Here is a 17,528-nt window from a genome sequence, read left to right as displayed (position 1 = left end):
CTAAGATTGCGGCAATCTTAGGCCAAGTTTTTCAGCGGTACCCTAATACGAATTATTTACAAACTTGTAGGTGGTCTTGATATTTCGTAACCCATTTCCTACAGGATAATTAGCAATAAACGTACAGCTAAAATGCTACGGCTATCGAACGCCAAAGAGGTTTCATAAGTCCGTTACACTAAAAAAAATTGTAGTTGTCTCCTTGCTGTCGAACGTATTTCGAAAACAACTTTGACGTTAACCAGTAATGTTCAGTTTAGTTTTGTGATGTTGGCGATGCTTGTATCGGCTACATGAGGTAGTAAACAATGAGAGTGGTGTTGATTTGTTTAAAATGTGAAGTGGGGATGTATTATTGTGTGTGTAGATAAAGTGGAAACAGTGAGAAAATGTATAGAGATAAGTGACTTCGGAAACTTCGTTTTCAGCACTATGTTGGTGTTCTTTGACAACTGTGTTAGTGTACTGTGTTGACAATTGTATTAGTAAATTAAAATGGGTGAAAATATTCTGCAGCATTTCCACCCTGACATTCAGCCATTAATCAAAGTCGTACTCAGTGAAAAAGTTGGTAAGAGTTCTACAGAATTCCGAATGGATTTTAGCCCTCCGGGAGAAAATTACTATGTCGTTAACATTTGTGAAGTGTCCTTTCCTTGTCTTTTGTGTCACAATTTTTTCGCTCTGCACTCGTGCACAACAGGTGAACGTCGTGTCTGGTTGCATTCTGCGTTAAGGCCGTAACAGCTGCAATGCGCCGCCGGTAAAATCCCATAATCGTTTGATTGTAGGCTACATGACATTGCTCAAATTGACGTGAGTTGTGCCTTGTAAAACAGGAAATTTAGTTTGCTGCTGAGATTGTACGCCGATAGTAAATCTTACGATGAAGGCACATTCTGAGGTCTAGGATAGATCCACACGATCGTTTAAAAGAGTGGTTTCAAGATTCACACGGTCGTTTGAAAGAGTGGTTTCAAATGTTTGTAACGAACGCAGACACTTCTCTATTACTTTTAAGCGCGAATGGTGGTGGTTGTTAGAATGTGTTAGAAAAAATGATTAATTAATAGGAAATTGCCTCCTGGACTGTGTGTGTGTGTGTGTGTGTGTGTGTGTGTGTGTGTGTGTAAGCTTACTAATTTGTCATCCTACACTTACCCTTAAATGTTCTTATACGAGAATGAAGATAATCCGCCCTGCCACGAAGATAGTCCGCTTCGTATTGATTGTTAACTTCCGGTTGTAAATTCTTTTTTTATACATGTTTTGGGGACGTAGGAATAATTTCCAACAATAAAATGAAATTGTCACCTTCCTCAGTTTCATTACAGTATTATTTATCCGAAATGAGCATCCGTGTAGTAACATCATTGCTGTGCTAGTCTTCAGTCTATTAAATTATGTGACTTGTTGCAGTTGACGTACTGTGGTATTGTAGAATTTAGTTAGAAATTAAATAATGGTTAATTTTATATCTTATACACAGGACTTATTAACATGCTGCGTTTATATTGTAGCTCTCCAGAAGCCTGCAAAATTTTTCCCATTGTTACATTGCACTTGCATTCAGGAGAATGACGGTTAAAATCCCTATCGAGCCATCCAGATTTAGATTTTCCACAATTTCCATAAATCTTCCCAGCAAATGCCGGGCTGGTTTGTTTGAAAAGGGCACGGCCAATTTCCTACCCCATCCATTTGTAGTCAAAGCTTGTGTTCAGTCCCTAATGATCAAAATGTTGATAGCGTGTTAATCTCGAATCTCCCTTCCTATCATAAAGAAAGGTTGATCTGTGTGGAGTGTTATAATTGTCTTAGCAAGTTTTTCTAAATTACATTGAGCTTTCATGTTATACCTTTCTCTTAAATTTGTTGTTGTTCTTGAATTTTGGAGTATTATAGGTTAAGGCATTTGAATTTCACCACATTCGCTATAGTTTAATATAGGCTAGTTAAAGGATATAATACTTGCAGATTCCATGTCCATGGCAGTGGTGCACGATAGACCCGAACTGTGAAGGTGCCATTCACAAAGCATGCCATTGTCCTCTTAGTCTTTCATTTTTATATACCAGCCATTGAGGAAATTTCAAAAGTTCGCTATCTACAGTACGCTAATTATAAAATTTCTTGAAATACTGAAACACTTGATACCAGAACATCAGTCTTTTTGTGTGTATCTAATGCTTCTAAATTCAAGATGGTGACAATGTCACAATCATAATGATTAATCAGTTTGTTAGCATCCAGATGTGTCATTGTATGCAGTGATTTAGGATTTTAGAAATATATGCCAGTTAATAGTGTTGTTATATTTTTGCGAGTACAATTTTTTTAATGTAATCTCTTCACTACACTGTAATTAAGGAAGCAAACTAATCTGCTTCTATTGATGATTCTTGCATTCTTGAAGGGTCAAGAGGAATGTTTGATGCGAGTCTTTGGCTTACACTGGTGGTGTAATGAGCTGTCATTTTATCTTTCCATGCCTGTATTCACAATTTTGTTGTTAGTTGAAGACACCACTACACTAATTGGGGGGGGAGGGGAGACCTAATTTCGGTGATAGACAGATCTGTAGCTTAGCCTATTTGAAAAGATTGCGAATAACGAAGTGCTTTACTCGCCATGTTGTTTACGGTGTTTTCTACATGTCCTCTGTCACTAGTCAAAGCTGATGACGCGTAGCAAACATTCCCTTACATCCTCCGTTAATGTTGGAAAAGCTGTTTCTAATTTACATTTTTGTTTTTCCTTTTGAATTTTTTATAAATCCAACATTATTTTTATTTTCTTACGTAATGCACTACAGTGAGCAGAATTTTCTGCATGTACCTATCCCTTTATGGAGATTCTTCTTCTTGTTCCATGTTTATGAACTCCACTGTGTAACACTGAGAAAACCTGGTGTGCTTTCAGAAAACACATACTTTCATAACTGCAGATATATGTCTGGATTATTATTATAAATTCTTTGGAAATGTACTAATCTGGAACACTGTGTGACACCATTTGATTGTTCTCATCTGGAGTAGTATTTCTTACCCTAACTACTATCCCCCAAAACACTTCACCTTATTGCAGTATGCTATGCATAAGTGCAAAAACACTGTTCAGTTCTACAGGAAGTTTTAGGCATTCATAGAATGTAATAGCATTGACATTATATGCCCTATAGCTGACTGATGATGTTCATAGCTTGCTCTTTCACTAGTAGAAGCACACACATAAACACCAAAGCCACTAAGTCCCAATAGTGCTCAGAGCCACCAAAGCCACGAGCATGTACATTTGGGTCTGTGGTGAATATTTGTACTGCTACTAGAGAAAGAGCAAGAGCTCAAAAGCTAATATAAATAGTTTTCTGCTGCATATTTCTATGTGTCATACATCAATCAGCCATAATGGTTGCTTTGCCTTTATTTTAAGTATTATTCTAATCACAAATTCCCATTGTTATACGTTGCTGACATTATTATGAGGGTAAGTCAATTATTATCCGCAAAGTAGTTATAAAATTTTATTGTAATCAAATAGGAAACTTAATAGAACATAATTTTTTGACATATTCTTCTTGCGTTTCAATGCACTTGGTCCATCGTTGTACAAGCTTCCTGATGCCCTCATAAAAGAAGGTTCTCGGTTGAGCTGTGAGCCAGGAATGCATCGCTTCGTCCAAATCAACAGCAATCGTCGCAAATCAACAGCCCCTTAATGCCTGTTTGAGTGGACCAAACAAGTGATAGAAGGGGCAAGATCGGGACTATGTGGAGGATGAGCCAGTACTTCAAATTTGAGTTTCTGGAGTGTTTCAGCAGTGTGAGCAACAGTATGTGGACGAACATTGTCGTGCAACAACACAGCACCTTTTGACTGCAATCCTCGGTGTTTGCTTTGAATTGCAGACTTTAGCCTGGCAGTAAGCATCTCACTGTAACGTACACTGTTTATTTTTCTGTCCCTTTCCCCATAATGTTCCAATACTGGATCTTGTGTGTCCCAAAAAAACCGTTGAGCATCAGTTTTCCTGCGGACGGTTAGGTCTTGAACTTTTTCTTGTACGGTGAATTTGGGTGTTTCCATTCCATACTCTGCCATTTACTCTCCAGCCCGTAATGATGGAGCCATATTTCGTCACCAGTAATGGCCCTGTCTCAGAGGTTGTCCCCTTCCTTACCATAGCGATCCAAATGTTTTTTTGGAGATGCCCAAGCATGTTTATATATGCAACTGTGTCAGTTGTTTTGGGACCCATCTTGCACAAACTTTGTGAAACCCAAGTCTGTTGTGGATGATTTCATAGGCAGAACCATAACTAATTTGCAGACGATCTGCCACTTCGTCAATGGTTAATCGTCTGTTTAAGAGAATCATTTCATGGGAACACTCAATGGTTTCTTCATTTGTGGTGGTAAATGGTAGTCAGACTCCTTCGTTGTGCGTAACACTTGTGCAACAATCCATTCGTAGACACTCCGTTGTGGCAAAACACTGTTCCCATACTGTACCAAAAGTCTTCGATGAATTTCGGCCTCTGATACGTCTTCCAACCACAAAAAACAGATCACTGAACGTTGCTGTTCTTTGGTGCAAATAGACAGCGGAGCAGCCATGATTAACAGCACGACAGCGATAACGAAACTAACCAAGCAGCTTGAAAATTGCAAAGATATAACAACAAATAAACAAAGGATGCGTCATCAATGTAAAACGACAGTACTACCAAAATAAACAAGAATATAACTAAATTGCGGGTAATAATTGACTTACCGCTGTAGTTTAACAGTTCTGTATTTTTCCACATCTTAAATGTACATCCAGATTCATCCTCCCCTGCCCCCTCCTTCCTCCACACAAAATCTGTTATCCCTAAACCTCCAGTTTATTTTCCCCATTTCTACAGTGACTTTCCGATAAGCCAGCTTCATTCATAATACACATTCAACAACTAGGCTACTATAATTTTCTGCAAAAAAATTATCTAAATGGCTTAAAAACCAATAAGCAAGTACCAGGAGACCTACAGGTAGTTGAGAGTTTCGGTGAGGAGAGACTAATGAAACTCACAGGTCATGAAACAGAATAAATAAAAAATTGATTAAAAGAAGTAAATAGGCCACAATAAGAAATTCCTTTCTGTCTTCACTGTATTCATATGAGTAAACTAAATATCTTGCTTCCTACCAATCACGAAGCTACAATATTTGCAGTTAAACAAAATATTATACCAGTTTCTAAGTAAAACTGGTATTGATACCTCCACTTACCATATAAAGCTAAACTGAGCTCCGCGATACACTCAAAACAGATAATTGGGTGCTTTCCACATTCAGAAACTTAATAAAGCATTTGTACATACAAAAAGCACACAGTTAAAAAGTTAAGACCTGCAGAACCTAAAAATCTTTCAATATCAGTACCAAATAACACAAAAATAAACACAGCCAAATAACACACTTATCCACCTGCACTTCCCCAACCAACTGGTACTAATTGTCCTCATATGGAGAGAAAAAAAAAAAAAAAAAAAAAAAAAAAAAAAAAAAAAATTCCTCCTCACACATTTCCTATTTTCCTGCAGCAAAAAAGCAAACGAACTTAAATAAATTAAGACAGACAAATAATACTGTTTGGAATAGCTCGAAACAATTACATCCCAGTCTCCCCTGAACACTCCAACCAAAACACTGTGCCCACCTCCCCACCCAGCCACCACAAAAAGAATGTATGCCACCATCTTCAGTGCGGAAGTCCAAAATGAAAAATTAAAAACTTACATCAAAGAACTCCAACCATGTCACATAAGTCAAAGACAGCCTTTGATGTACAAATCTTTCCCACTCGATCTAAAACACGGAAAATGACAATAATGCTGAAACTGTTTCCTTAACAGTGATCATCTAAATAAGACTGAATGGCAGAATAATGCCTTTTCTCCCTCCCCAAAGCAGATTTAACAGCTCCCCTTCCAGTAGCCTGTAGTAATCTTCAGTTAAAACCTCTTCTTGGCGAGCGTAACCTCTCAGACTGCAGTAAATTATGGTTGTGAAAGCTTACATTGCATGAACCCATACTACTGTAGTGCAAGACCCTGTCTAATAATTTCTAAAATCTGCTCTTTGACAAATTATCGAATTATCAAAACACCATTTTCCCCATTCCCTGTATGACACAAATAAATCAGAAGCTATGATAGAACGCCCACACCACTACTAATCCAGCAAGGACTCAGATGGTTCTAGTAGTCAAAAGTGTAAAAACTATAACAGAAGAAATGGTTCCTCACTCCCAAGTACCTATTGCTTTCTTTTCAGTCTTGTACTTAACCTTTTGATGCGTAGAGTTACCTGTTTTCACAGCCACCATAGGTTCACCTATCTGCCCCTATACTTAATGAAGTCAAAGCAAATCTTCTGGCAAAAAAGAATAAAAATAACAGATACTCACTGACACCTGTCTCTCGAGCAAAAAACCATATGCAGATTGTTAACAACTCTAACAATAACATGGATAGTAAACTTTACATTTTCAAACTCTGTGCTCTATCTGCTTGATCTTCACAAATTGTGTTCCCTGCACCATTACATGAAATCTGTATTGGTGCTGACAGAATTGGCATAAGCCAGCCATGTATTCTTGTCACACTTATCGAATTTCACAGCCTGCAAGAATGTCAAACTTTTGTAGGAAAGAAATCATAGATCACATTTCTTCATACAGCATTGTGCTGTTCAATTTATCTGAAGGATATATACTGATATACAGTACAGACATTAAAATAACTTTAAAAAAACCCACTCTCAACACCTTACTTGGGCATTTGCCACATGAGTGCCACATCCAACAACACTTTTTCTGCATGATACCATCTGCACCTGACACCTTGCAGATACACTGCATACATCACAGCGTTGTCAAAGTTGGCACCTGGTACCAAACACTACAGTTGAAATACAGTACATAAGTATAGTTTGTTTCACTAGGAACATTGCTGTTACTAGAAGTGAATTAAATATATTTAGTGTAAATATTCATTCATTGTCAGGTATATGCACAAGTGTCCTTTCTTGATTGTTACACACTGGTCATGTATCATCTAACTCCTATGAAATGGATTATGCTTAAATCCTCTTGTTTTTATGTAGGTCTTTGGGTGTTTATGTGCACTTCCATTTTCTTCGTGTCAATTTTGGATGACACTATCAGTGTATGAGCAATTACAGTATGAGAATAATTTAATTCTTTTAACAGGTATTGGCTCAGGCAATATCAAAATTAGTGGCATATCATCTGGAAGACCAACAGACAGTGCTGAAGGTAATGCTGACCGCTTCAAGCTTGTTATACCTTATGCAGGGCAAAAAATTACATGGAATGTGGTATTCAATAGCCAGAAACCTCATTTCGCACCAGATTTTTGTTTTGATGAAGACTCCTTCTTGGCTGACCCTGACATTGAGTTTCTGGAAGAATCATTACCAAGTCTCGCAGCTTGGAATGTGCGTGATCCCAGAGCATTACTTAATGTCATCTCAGAACTCCTAGAAATTTACAGGAAACATCAGGTATAACATCACTAACAAGTGTGTAATATATGTCTTTAGAAAGTAAGTATTGTTAATCTGTTATGAAATAAAGGAATTAACAGCAGTGGAAATTCCTGGATGGAATTATTTGTAAAATAAAGGAATACATATGTTTATGTTTCATTAGGTTGCAATTTTATGTATCTGCAATTGTTACCTGTGCAGTGCTCATCTTAAGTACTATTTGTTTATTGGTAATTGTTTATTCTGTTCTTTGCAAGTTTCCAATGTAAACAGGCTTCCTACATGTGGCTGTCTCATTCTATCAGTGTACGCATTTCACTTTAGGCTAAGAGACTGAATTTGCTCTTTGAAATTGTCTTGCTGCAGATGATTGTATGGTTCAGTTTTTCCATTGGGTTGCTGGTGTATTCCTTCTTTTTATATCATGCGCTTACGTTTCTTCTACACACTGATGAGTCAAAACTCTGTGAACACTGTCCACCCCTAGACTGTATGCTACCTGAGAATTTTTGTGGGCATGCAACATGGTAAGGAAAATATATAAGTGGAGAAGAGAGAAATGGGGAATCATTCTAGCCATGATATGGGCTCCAAATTGGGAAATATATTGCCATAAGTGACTAACAAAGGGCAGATTGTGTGGCAAAGCTCTTCAGTTATTCACATGCTACTGTTGTGAGCATCTATGGAAAGTTGTGACGGATGAGGAAACTGCAAGCAGGTGGCAAGGTGTTGGATGTCTGTGCATCATCACAGAATGTGAAGGTTGGAGGCTTGCCAGCTCTGTAAAGCAGGATAGTGATGTGTGGCCAATTTGCCAACAGATTCGATGCTGGTGCAGGCGTAAGTGTTTGAGCACACTGCTCCACACATGCTGAATGTGGTGTACTGCAACAGGTGACATCAGTTAAGATTACAGTGGGTATGGGATGGTTGAGAGTGAACTGTGGATCAATGGAAATGTGTTTGGTCAAATAAATCACATTTTTTATATATAAAAACAAAGATGAGGTGACTTACCGAACAAAAGCGCTGGCAGGTCGATAGACACACAAACAAACACAAACATACACACAAAATTCAAGCTTTCGCAACAAACTGTTGCCTCATCAGGAAAGAGGGAAGGAGAGGGGAAGACGAAAGGAAGTGGGTTTTAAAGGAGAGGGTAAGGAGTCATTCCAATCCCGGGAGCGGAAAGACTTACCTTAGGGGGAAAAAAGGACAGGTATACACTCGCACACACGCACATATCCATCCACACATACAGACACAAGCAGACATATTTAAAGACCAATGTCTTTGTCTGCTTGTGTCTGTATGTGTGGATGGATATGTGCGTGTGTGCGAGTGTATACCTGTCCTTTTTTCCCCCTAAGGTAAGTCTTTCCGCTCCCGGGATTGGAATGACTCCTTACCCTCTCCTTTAAAACCCACTTCCTTTCGTCTTCCCCTCTCCTTCCCTCTTTCCTGATGAGGCAACAGTTTGTTGCGAAAGCTTGAATTTTGTGTGTATGTTTGTGTTTGTTTGTGTGTCTATCGACCTGCCAGCGCTTTTGTTCGGCAAGTCACCTCATCTTTGTTTTTATATATAATTTTTCCCACATGGAATGTTTCCTTCCATTATATTGAAATCACATTTTTTGTTAGACCATACTGATTGTTGTGTCTGAATATGCTGTTGTCCAGCTGAACAGCTGTTCGAAAGAAGCACTGTGCTGAGGAAGCAAGCCAGAGTGGGAAGTATTATGCTATGAGGGACATTTGCCCAAGCATCCATGGTACCTGTGATATTTATCAAAGGCACGACGACAGCTGTGGGCTAAGTGAACATCATTGTGGACTACCTGCATCCCACTTCATGCTTGATGTGTTCCCTGATGGTAATGGCTTCTTACAGCAGGAACTCTGTGTTAAGAGGTTAGAATCATGCTACAGTGGTTTGAGTAGCACAATAGTGCACTCTTGTAGATATCTTGGCCACTAAATTCACCTGATGTGTCACATCATGGACGCTATCGGATGTCAGCTCTTTGCCCAGATATCACTGGCCCATAATTTGCTGGATCTGCATGTAGATATCTGGTAACATGTATCTTTGCAAATCTGCCAAGGACTTGCCAAATTTAGAGTCATTGCTGTATTGTGTTTCAGAGTTGGCCAACATGCTGTTTGCCCCATCCAATCCAATTTTTCTTCTGCACCACGTTCTGCCCAACTCTTATTTATTTTACAATAAAGAAAACATGTCTGACATTGGAGCTGTAGTGGAAAATTGTAATGTCAGATGTAGTCCGACAGTGGATCCAAAAGGGTTAAACAGATGGCCGTTATTTTTTGGCAGATCAGTGTATAACAAGTGCAACTAATAGACCCTATAATCTGTATTGTGTGTTCTAGTCTTCCTCTGCCCTCCCTCCCCCCTGTCGAACAGTTCCTTGATGCAAAGGCAGGTGTTACACAGGCCACCCCTCCTTGTGATGAGTGTCTTTTTTTTAATTTTTTTTAGTATCTCTTCATGTCTTAGGATTATCAGTATGGGACTTGGAGTGGGTAGAATTAATAGAGAATATCCTAATGAGAGTGCTACATTTCTTCCCTTTTTTTGTTTTTTAATGAAGGAGCATCATGTAGAAGCATATCAGACTGCAGTGGCAGACGATGCAAAAGGCATTTTCTTTCACAGAGAGGTTAATTACTAACATAATGAGAGTTTATGTTCCAAGAAGAGTCACATAACTTCCTCTCTCATATATGATATGTCAACAAGTGTAAAATTAGAGCTCTTAATGGAATTTTAGCAAACTACTTCCTCCTTCACAAGTGGAATGGGAAATGAGGGGAGTGATGGTAGCCAGAGTATCCTCTGTCACACATTGTAATGTGGCTTTTGGAGTATAGATTTAGGTGTAGTGACTTATTGCTAGATCTTGCATTATACTCATGAACTTCTAAGTAGTTTATATTTGAGTTCATTCCCTAGGTCCGTCTACAAACATTTTCGTACTGCAGATGTGTTCAGTGCCCTCTTCTGTCTCCCCTGAAGGTTTGGGGGTAAGAATAGGCTCGAAGTATTCCTGCCTGTCATAAGAGGCGACTAAAAGGAGTCTCTCACAGTTTGGCTTTTTGTTATGGTCCCATTTAGGGTTTGACCTCCATTCTTCAAAATTTTTCCGAAGAGTGAGCCAATTGGGGAAGGGCGCCTTACGTGGTGCATCATATCCATCGTGCCTTGAGATCTGCAGCCCACTTACTCGTCGTCGCATTGCAGTCCCGCTCATTCTCCATCTCTGGGGCGAGGACACCTTCCTGGGTGTGTTTTCCACTATGCACTATGCAGTGTCACTTTCTACGCCGACAGTGACCATGGACTTGTTTGCACTTCATATCCGGCATGTTAGCCAATCCGTTATGGTGTGGCCGCCATGTACACTGTTGGTTGTAGCCCCCTGACAGCACAGAGATTGCTCTGCTGATGCCTGTGCCATTAACTCCCCATGTCCCCATGTATGCCAAGGAGTAGATGCCCGTCACTCTGGGCATTGGGACTCCCAGCAATGGCCATCCTACGAGGTGGCCTTTGCTGCGTCTGGGTGGCGCCCATGGGGAGGGCCCCTGGTTGGAGTGGGCGGCATCAGGCTGGATGACGCGATGAAGTGTACCACGTCATCACTTGCTGGCAATCAAACACCAGCAGTCTCGAAGTGTTCTCTAAGTCGTAGTACAGTGCAAGGAAGTGTGATCATAAATCATTCCCCTCCCTGGCCACACCATGGGAGGAATGCCAGGCTAAGCATGGCAGCGAACCTTATTCACCCTGGTACCTTGTATGTATTAGAACTGATGGGGACTCCTTTGTTTCGATGAAGTCACAGTTTTTTGTAGAGCATTTAGAGGACAAGCTTGGTGAGGTGGAGGACTTGTCCAAAATGCAGTCAGGGGTCAGTCTTGATAAAAACAGCATCCTCTGCCAAGTCACAGGCATTACTCGCTTGTGGCAAGTTGGGGGCTGTTTCCGTTACCATCACGCCCCATGAGAGCTTAAATATGGACCAGGGTATTATATTCCACAGTGACCTTCTTTTGCAGTCTGACAATGAGCCGCACTCCAACTTAGAGCGACGAGGCGTTCGTTTTGTCCAGCACGTTCTTCGGGATCTGAGGGATAATCAGGTTGCCACCGGTGCCTTCATCTTGGCCTTCGAGGGTGACACATGGCCCGAGAAGGTCAAGGTGATAGTCTACCGCTGTGATGTAAACCCATATATACCTCTCCCATCTGTATCAGCTGCGGAGAGCATCATTCCCCTTGCTTGCCAGACTGCAGGATTTTACAGCGTAAAAGGAAAACCACGGAATGCAAGACCCTGTACTGACGGACCTACACTGAGTCTAAGAGGAAATTTGAGTGTTCACATCCTGTGGCTATGACCTCCTCTTATGCTGCCGCTACGAGAACAGTTGTAGCCCCATCCGTTCTGCAAATTCCAGTCGGCTCTCCTGCCCCCTTGATGGTGGGTGGGGGGGGGGGGGGCACTTCCCTCACTGTTGCTCCCACACCAACTACCTCGGGAGCAGTGACCCCACCAACCATCGGAGACCCCAGTCCCCACTTGCCAGGTTTCTGCTAGTGGGAAAGATAACTCCCGCCAGTGGCTGAAGTGTCCAAAAGTAGCTGATTGCAGGGCTTCATGATCATCCTCAGTCCCAGAGACTGAATCAGTCCAAGCCCTCCCAGCCAGAGAAACCCAAGGAGCAGCGAGAGAAATCCAAAAAGAAGACCCCCAAGACCAAGGGACTTGTGGGGGAACCCACACCACCGCTACCTACAAGCTTTGCTTCTGAGGATGAGATTCTGGTGTCCACTGAGGACCTAGATCTCGCTGGGCCCTCAGACACCATGGATACAGGCGGCTCAGGAACTAAATCAGTAGCAGCAGGTGACCCTGAGGCGTAAACTGCCTCATTGAACGTTCCATGCCTTCCCAGTCTCACGATCACGTCATCCTCCAGTGGAATTGAGCGGTTTTTTCCACCGCTTGGCTGAGTTATGACAACAGTTAAGCTTTAAAACTGCTATCTGTATTGCCCTCCAGGAAACCTGGTTCCCAGCAATGCGGATCCCTGCCCTCCGTGGCTATAAGGGATATTACAGGAACCATAGCGACTATAATCGAGTGTCAAATGGAGTTTGCGTCTATGTCTTGAACTCAGTGTGCAGTGAACCTGTGCCCCTTCAAACTCCTCTTGAAGCTGTTTCTGTCAGGATAAGGAAAATGCAGGAAATAACTGTCTGCAATGTATATCTTCCTCTAGATATTGCAGTACCACTGAATGCATTGGCTGCACTGATTGATCAACTCACTAAATCTTTCCTACTTTTGGGAGATTTTATCGCTCTTAACCCCTTGGGGGGGTGGCACCGTGCTTACTGGCCGAGGCAGAGATGTCACTGCTCGACCTCTGCTTCTGAAATACAGGCGCGCCTCCACACATTTCAGCATGGCACATATTCAGCCATTGATCTCTCTGTTTGCAGTCCTGGCCTTCTCTCATATACCGTATTTACTCGAATTTAAGCCGCACTCGAATCTAAGCTGCACCTGAAAAATGAGACTCTGAAATCGAGGGAAAAAAATTTTCCCGAATCTAAGCCGCACCTGAAATCTGAGACTCGAAATTCAAGGGGGGAGAAAAGTTTTAGGCCGCACTTCCAAATCGAAACAAACTTGGTCCATTGTAATATGATACACAATTTAGGTTGAATGAATGACGATACAGCTGTAGTAGTTTGGTTTGAGTCGTAAGCTTAGCAGTTAAGCTTTACCAGGTAGCCGTTGTTATGCGTCAGGCGCTCCGTCTGTATTTATACGGGTACCCTTCCTTTCTCACGTGCTTCGTTTGGTTTGAATTGATTGCTATTTTTCTTTGATCTGACAAGTGCAATTCTCTTTGTTATAGGTGTTTCCGTCACTCAAAGCTGAAAATGCATTACTGTACTGTGTCATGCATTGTTTGTCGCATTCTGAAAATGAGGGTTTACGGCCTGTTGCCGCTAGCGGCATGGCTTGCTTTTGTGCACGCTACCGCCGCTTACAATTAAAAAAAAAACAAAGAGAGGAATCGTCTCATTAGTGAAACAATGGCATGAGACTGCTATTCGTTGCTGCTTACACTGCTGCTTTCTTTGATAATGATCAACAAGAATCAAATAATAGACTGCGTATGATAGAAGATGCTCGGAACGAGAATTTAGCGAAAAATTTTTCCGTTTGAAAATCTTTGCAGACGCCTCTTTAGTACATTACATTGTGCACAGAAATTAGAGTCAGCCTAGATTTAAAACTCTAATCAATTGCCGTGCTTCATTTTTGGCTGTATCACTATTAGGCATAAGAATAACACGAATATAAACATGACATGGTATGTATATTCTTCCGCGTCTGCTGTTGTCTCACTCTAGTTTCATAGTTTATTAGGCGGACAGGATTTAAATGAGATAGCAGCAAACACGAAAGAATCCATGGCAAAATGTTTATATTCGTATTATTCTTATGGTGAAGAGAATACTGCATGTGATTCACAATTCATAAAAGTTCCTATTAGCAACCATTTCTTCTCACAGTTAGGAAAAAATTCAGAAAGCAGAGTTGGCCATATTAACAAATATCCCAAACAGTCTTGCCAGTCGCATTTTCGTAGTACATTGAAATGCTGCTACGTTCGAAGAGGAACAATACAGAATTTGTATTTACTTCGTTGGATAATGTATGAAAATGCAGTGGTCTAAACTCGGGGCGGAGAAAAAAAAGCTCTCCTTCCACCTGTTTTTTATTTATTTACTGACGCAGAGGTTTTGGTGCCAGTATTTGTCTTTGTGCCTGCGAAGCATGCCTCATGCCTGCGTAGCGCTACATATATTCGACGACCTACCAACATTTTTCAGAACTTCCGCTTACTTTGCGCTCGATTCTATGCCGCAGGTGGTTTTTTGGACTACAAAAACCAGAAAAAAAAGTGCGGCTTAGATTCTAGTAAATACGGTATCCACTGGAGAGCATATGGCACATGGCTACCTGTGTGGTAGTGATCACTTCCCCCATCTTCCTGTCACTGCCCCAGTGTCAGGCCCATGGGTGCCTGCCCAGATGGGCTTTAAGCAAGGCCAACTGGGAAACTTTCACCTCTGCTGTCACCATTGAGTCTCCACCACACAGTAACATCGATGTGATGGTTGAGCAGATAACAACTATCGTTTCTGCAGCAGAAAACACGATCCCTAGCTCTTTAGGGTGCCCGCGGTGAAAGGCAGTCCCTTGGTGGTCGCTGGAAGCAATTAAGGAACATAGGTGAGCTCTACAGTGGCATAAGCAGCACCCGTCCCTGGATGACCTCATAGCCTTTAAACAGCTCCGTGCCCGTATTCACCATCTTATTAAATGATGGAGGCAGGAGTGTTGGGAGAGATATGTCTCGACCATTGGGTGCCATACGTCAGCTTCCCAAGTCTGAGCAAAGATCTAACGTGTTTTTGGGTACCACCCCAACAGGTGTTCCAGGTGTTAACATAAATGGTGTGTTATCTACTGACATAAAAGCGATTGCCGAGCACTATGCACAAGCCTCTGCATCAGAGAATTACCCCTTCAGCCTTTTGCACTCTCAGATGACGGCTGGAAGGGAAAGTGATTTTGTTCACTACACACCACAGGGAATCCTATAACACCCCATTTACAGAGTGGGAGCTCCTCAGTGCCCTGACACATTGCCCCGACACAGCTCATGGGTCAGATTGGATCCACAGCCAGATGATTAAACATCTCTCATCTGACTACAAGCGAAATCTCCTCATCATCTTCAACCGGATCTGGTGCGACAGCGTCTTTCCATCCCAGTGGCGGGAGAGCACCATCATTCTGGTGCTCAAACCCAGTAAAAACCAGCTCGATGTGGATAGCTATTGGCCCATCAGCCTCACCAATGTTTGTAAGCTGCTGCAGCGCATGGTGTATCGGTGATTGGGTTTGATCCTGGAGTCACGTGTCCTACTGGCTCCACGTTAGGGCGGCTTCCGCCAGGGTCGCTTTACCACTAATAATCTTGTGTCCCTCGAGTCTGCCATCCACACAGCCATTTCCAGATGCCAACACCTGGTTGCCATCTTTTTTTATATTTACGAAAAGCGTATGACACAACCTGGTGACATCATAGCCTTGCACATTATACGAGTGGGCTCTCTGGGGCCCACTCCCGATTTTTATCCCTAATTTCCAGTTATTTCGTATTTTCCGTGTCCGAGGTGGTGCCTCCCGTAGTTCCATCCATATCCAGGAGAATGGAGTCCCGCAGGGCTCCGTATTGAGTGTATCTCTATTTTTAGTGGCCATTAATGGCCTAGCAGCAGCTATAGGGCCATCCGTCTTGCCTTCTCTGTATGCGGATGACTTCTGCATTTCGTACTGCTCCTCCAGTACTGGTGTTGCTGAGCGGCGCCTACAGGGAGCCATTCACAAGGCGGAGTCATGGGCTCTAGCCCACGGCTTCCAGTTTTCAACCGCGAAGTCATGTGTCATGCACTTCTGTCAGCGTTGTACCGTTCGTCCGGAACCAGGACTGTATCTTACTGACGATCCACTCACTGGAGGTATATTGATTCTTAGGACTTGTTTTCAGTACCTGATTGACTTGGCTACCTCACCTTCGTCAGCTTAAGTGGAAATGCTGGCAGCACCTCAGTGGCTTCCGCTGCCTGAGCAACACCAACTGGGGTGCATATTGCTCTACACTGCTGCAGCTCTACAGAGCTCTTGTTCAATCCCGCCTTGACTCTGGGAGTGTGGTTTATGGTTCGGTGGCGCCCTCGGCGTTTCGTTTACTCGACCCAATGAATCACTGTGGCATTCGCTTAGCGACAGGTTCTTTTAGAATGAGTCCGGTGACCAGTGTCCTGGTGGAGGCCAGAGTCACTCCATTGAAGGTTAGACGTGCACAGCTGCTCGCCAGCTATGTTGCACATGTTTGTAGTTCTCCTGCGCATCCAAATTACTACCTCCTTTTCCCACCCGTGACTGCCCGTTTCCTGCATCGGCGGGCCAGGTCAGGGCTAATGATTGCGGTTCGCGTGCAATCCCTTCTGTCTGAACTGGAGTCCTTCCCTTTACCACCTATACTTAAGGTCGATTCACATACACCTCCATGTTGTACACCTAGGTCGCGGCTTTGCCTGGACCTTTCACATGGCCCTAAGGAATCGGTTAACCTTGCGACTCTCCGCTGTCACTTCCTCTTGATTTTCCACACGTACTGGGGCCATGAAGGGGTTTACACTGATAGCTCGATGGCCAATGGTCACGTTGGCTTTGCTAATGTTCATAGAGGACATATACAGGGTGCACGAAATTTGTTACCATTTTGTTTTTGATTATAAACTTTATTGTCAATACAAATCTGAAAGGAACGTATACTACAACGAAGAGGAGATGGAGATTTGTTCTAACTCAGCACATGCTCAATATGTCCACCATTTCGTTTCCTAACTTCCTTCAAACTAACACTGTAGTTAGTGATTACCCTATGGCACACATCTTCCGTAATTTCATTGCAAGCTTGGAGAATAAGTCTTCTGAGCTCCATTAAATCACATGGGCGTTTCGGGAAAATTTTTTCCTTTAGGTAACCCCAAAGAAAAAAGTCACTTGAGTTGAGGTATGGACTTTTGGGGGACCAATTTTGTCAGTCATTGAAGCGACCCGGAAACCTGAGTGAAATGATCCGCATGTTGAAATGCTCGTGTAAAAACTCCAACACAGTGTTTGCAGTATGTGGCCTTGCTCCATCTTGCATGAACCACTTTGTGTTGAAGGGCAAAGCAGTAGCAAGAAGCTGTGGAATTTAATGGAGCTCAGAAGACTTATTCTTCAAGCTTCCAGTTAAATTACGGAAGACATGTGCCGTAGGGTAATCACTAACTTCAGTGTT

General features: G+C 42.2%; 1 protein-coding gene across 1 annotated transcript in view; it reads left to right on the top strand.

The window, feature by feature from the left end:
* The first annotated feature begins 304 nt into the window (after window positions 1-304).
* The window catches only part of LOC124612375 (BRISC and BRCA1-A complex member 2-like), a 57,841-nt gene continuing 40,617 nt past the window's right edge, over window positions 305-17,528 (top strand). Inside the window, exons 1-2 of the mRNA XM_047140547.1 lie at window positions 305-571; window positions 7,255-7,568. Of these exons, the coding sequence (XP_046996503.1) occupies window positions 496-571; window positions 7,255-7,568 (390 nt within the window). The 5' untranslated portion in view covers window positions 305-495. The remainder of the gene's footprint in view (window positions 572-7,254; window positions 7,569-17,528) is intronic.

Source organism: Schistocerca americana, chromosome 1 (assembly GCF_021461395.2).
Source record: "Schistocerca americana isolate TAMUIC-IGC-003095 chromosome 1, iqSchAmer2.1, whole genome shotgun sequence".
NCBI classification, from domain to species: domain Eukaryota; kingdom Metazoa; phylum Arthropoda; class Insecta; order Orthoptera; family Acrididae; genus Schistocerca; species Schistocerca americana.
The sequence above is the reverse complement of the archived record's forward strand: the minus strand, read 5'-3'. Positions and strand labels throughout refer to the sequence as shown.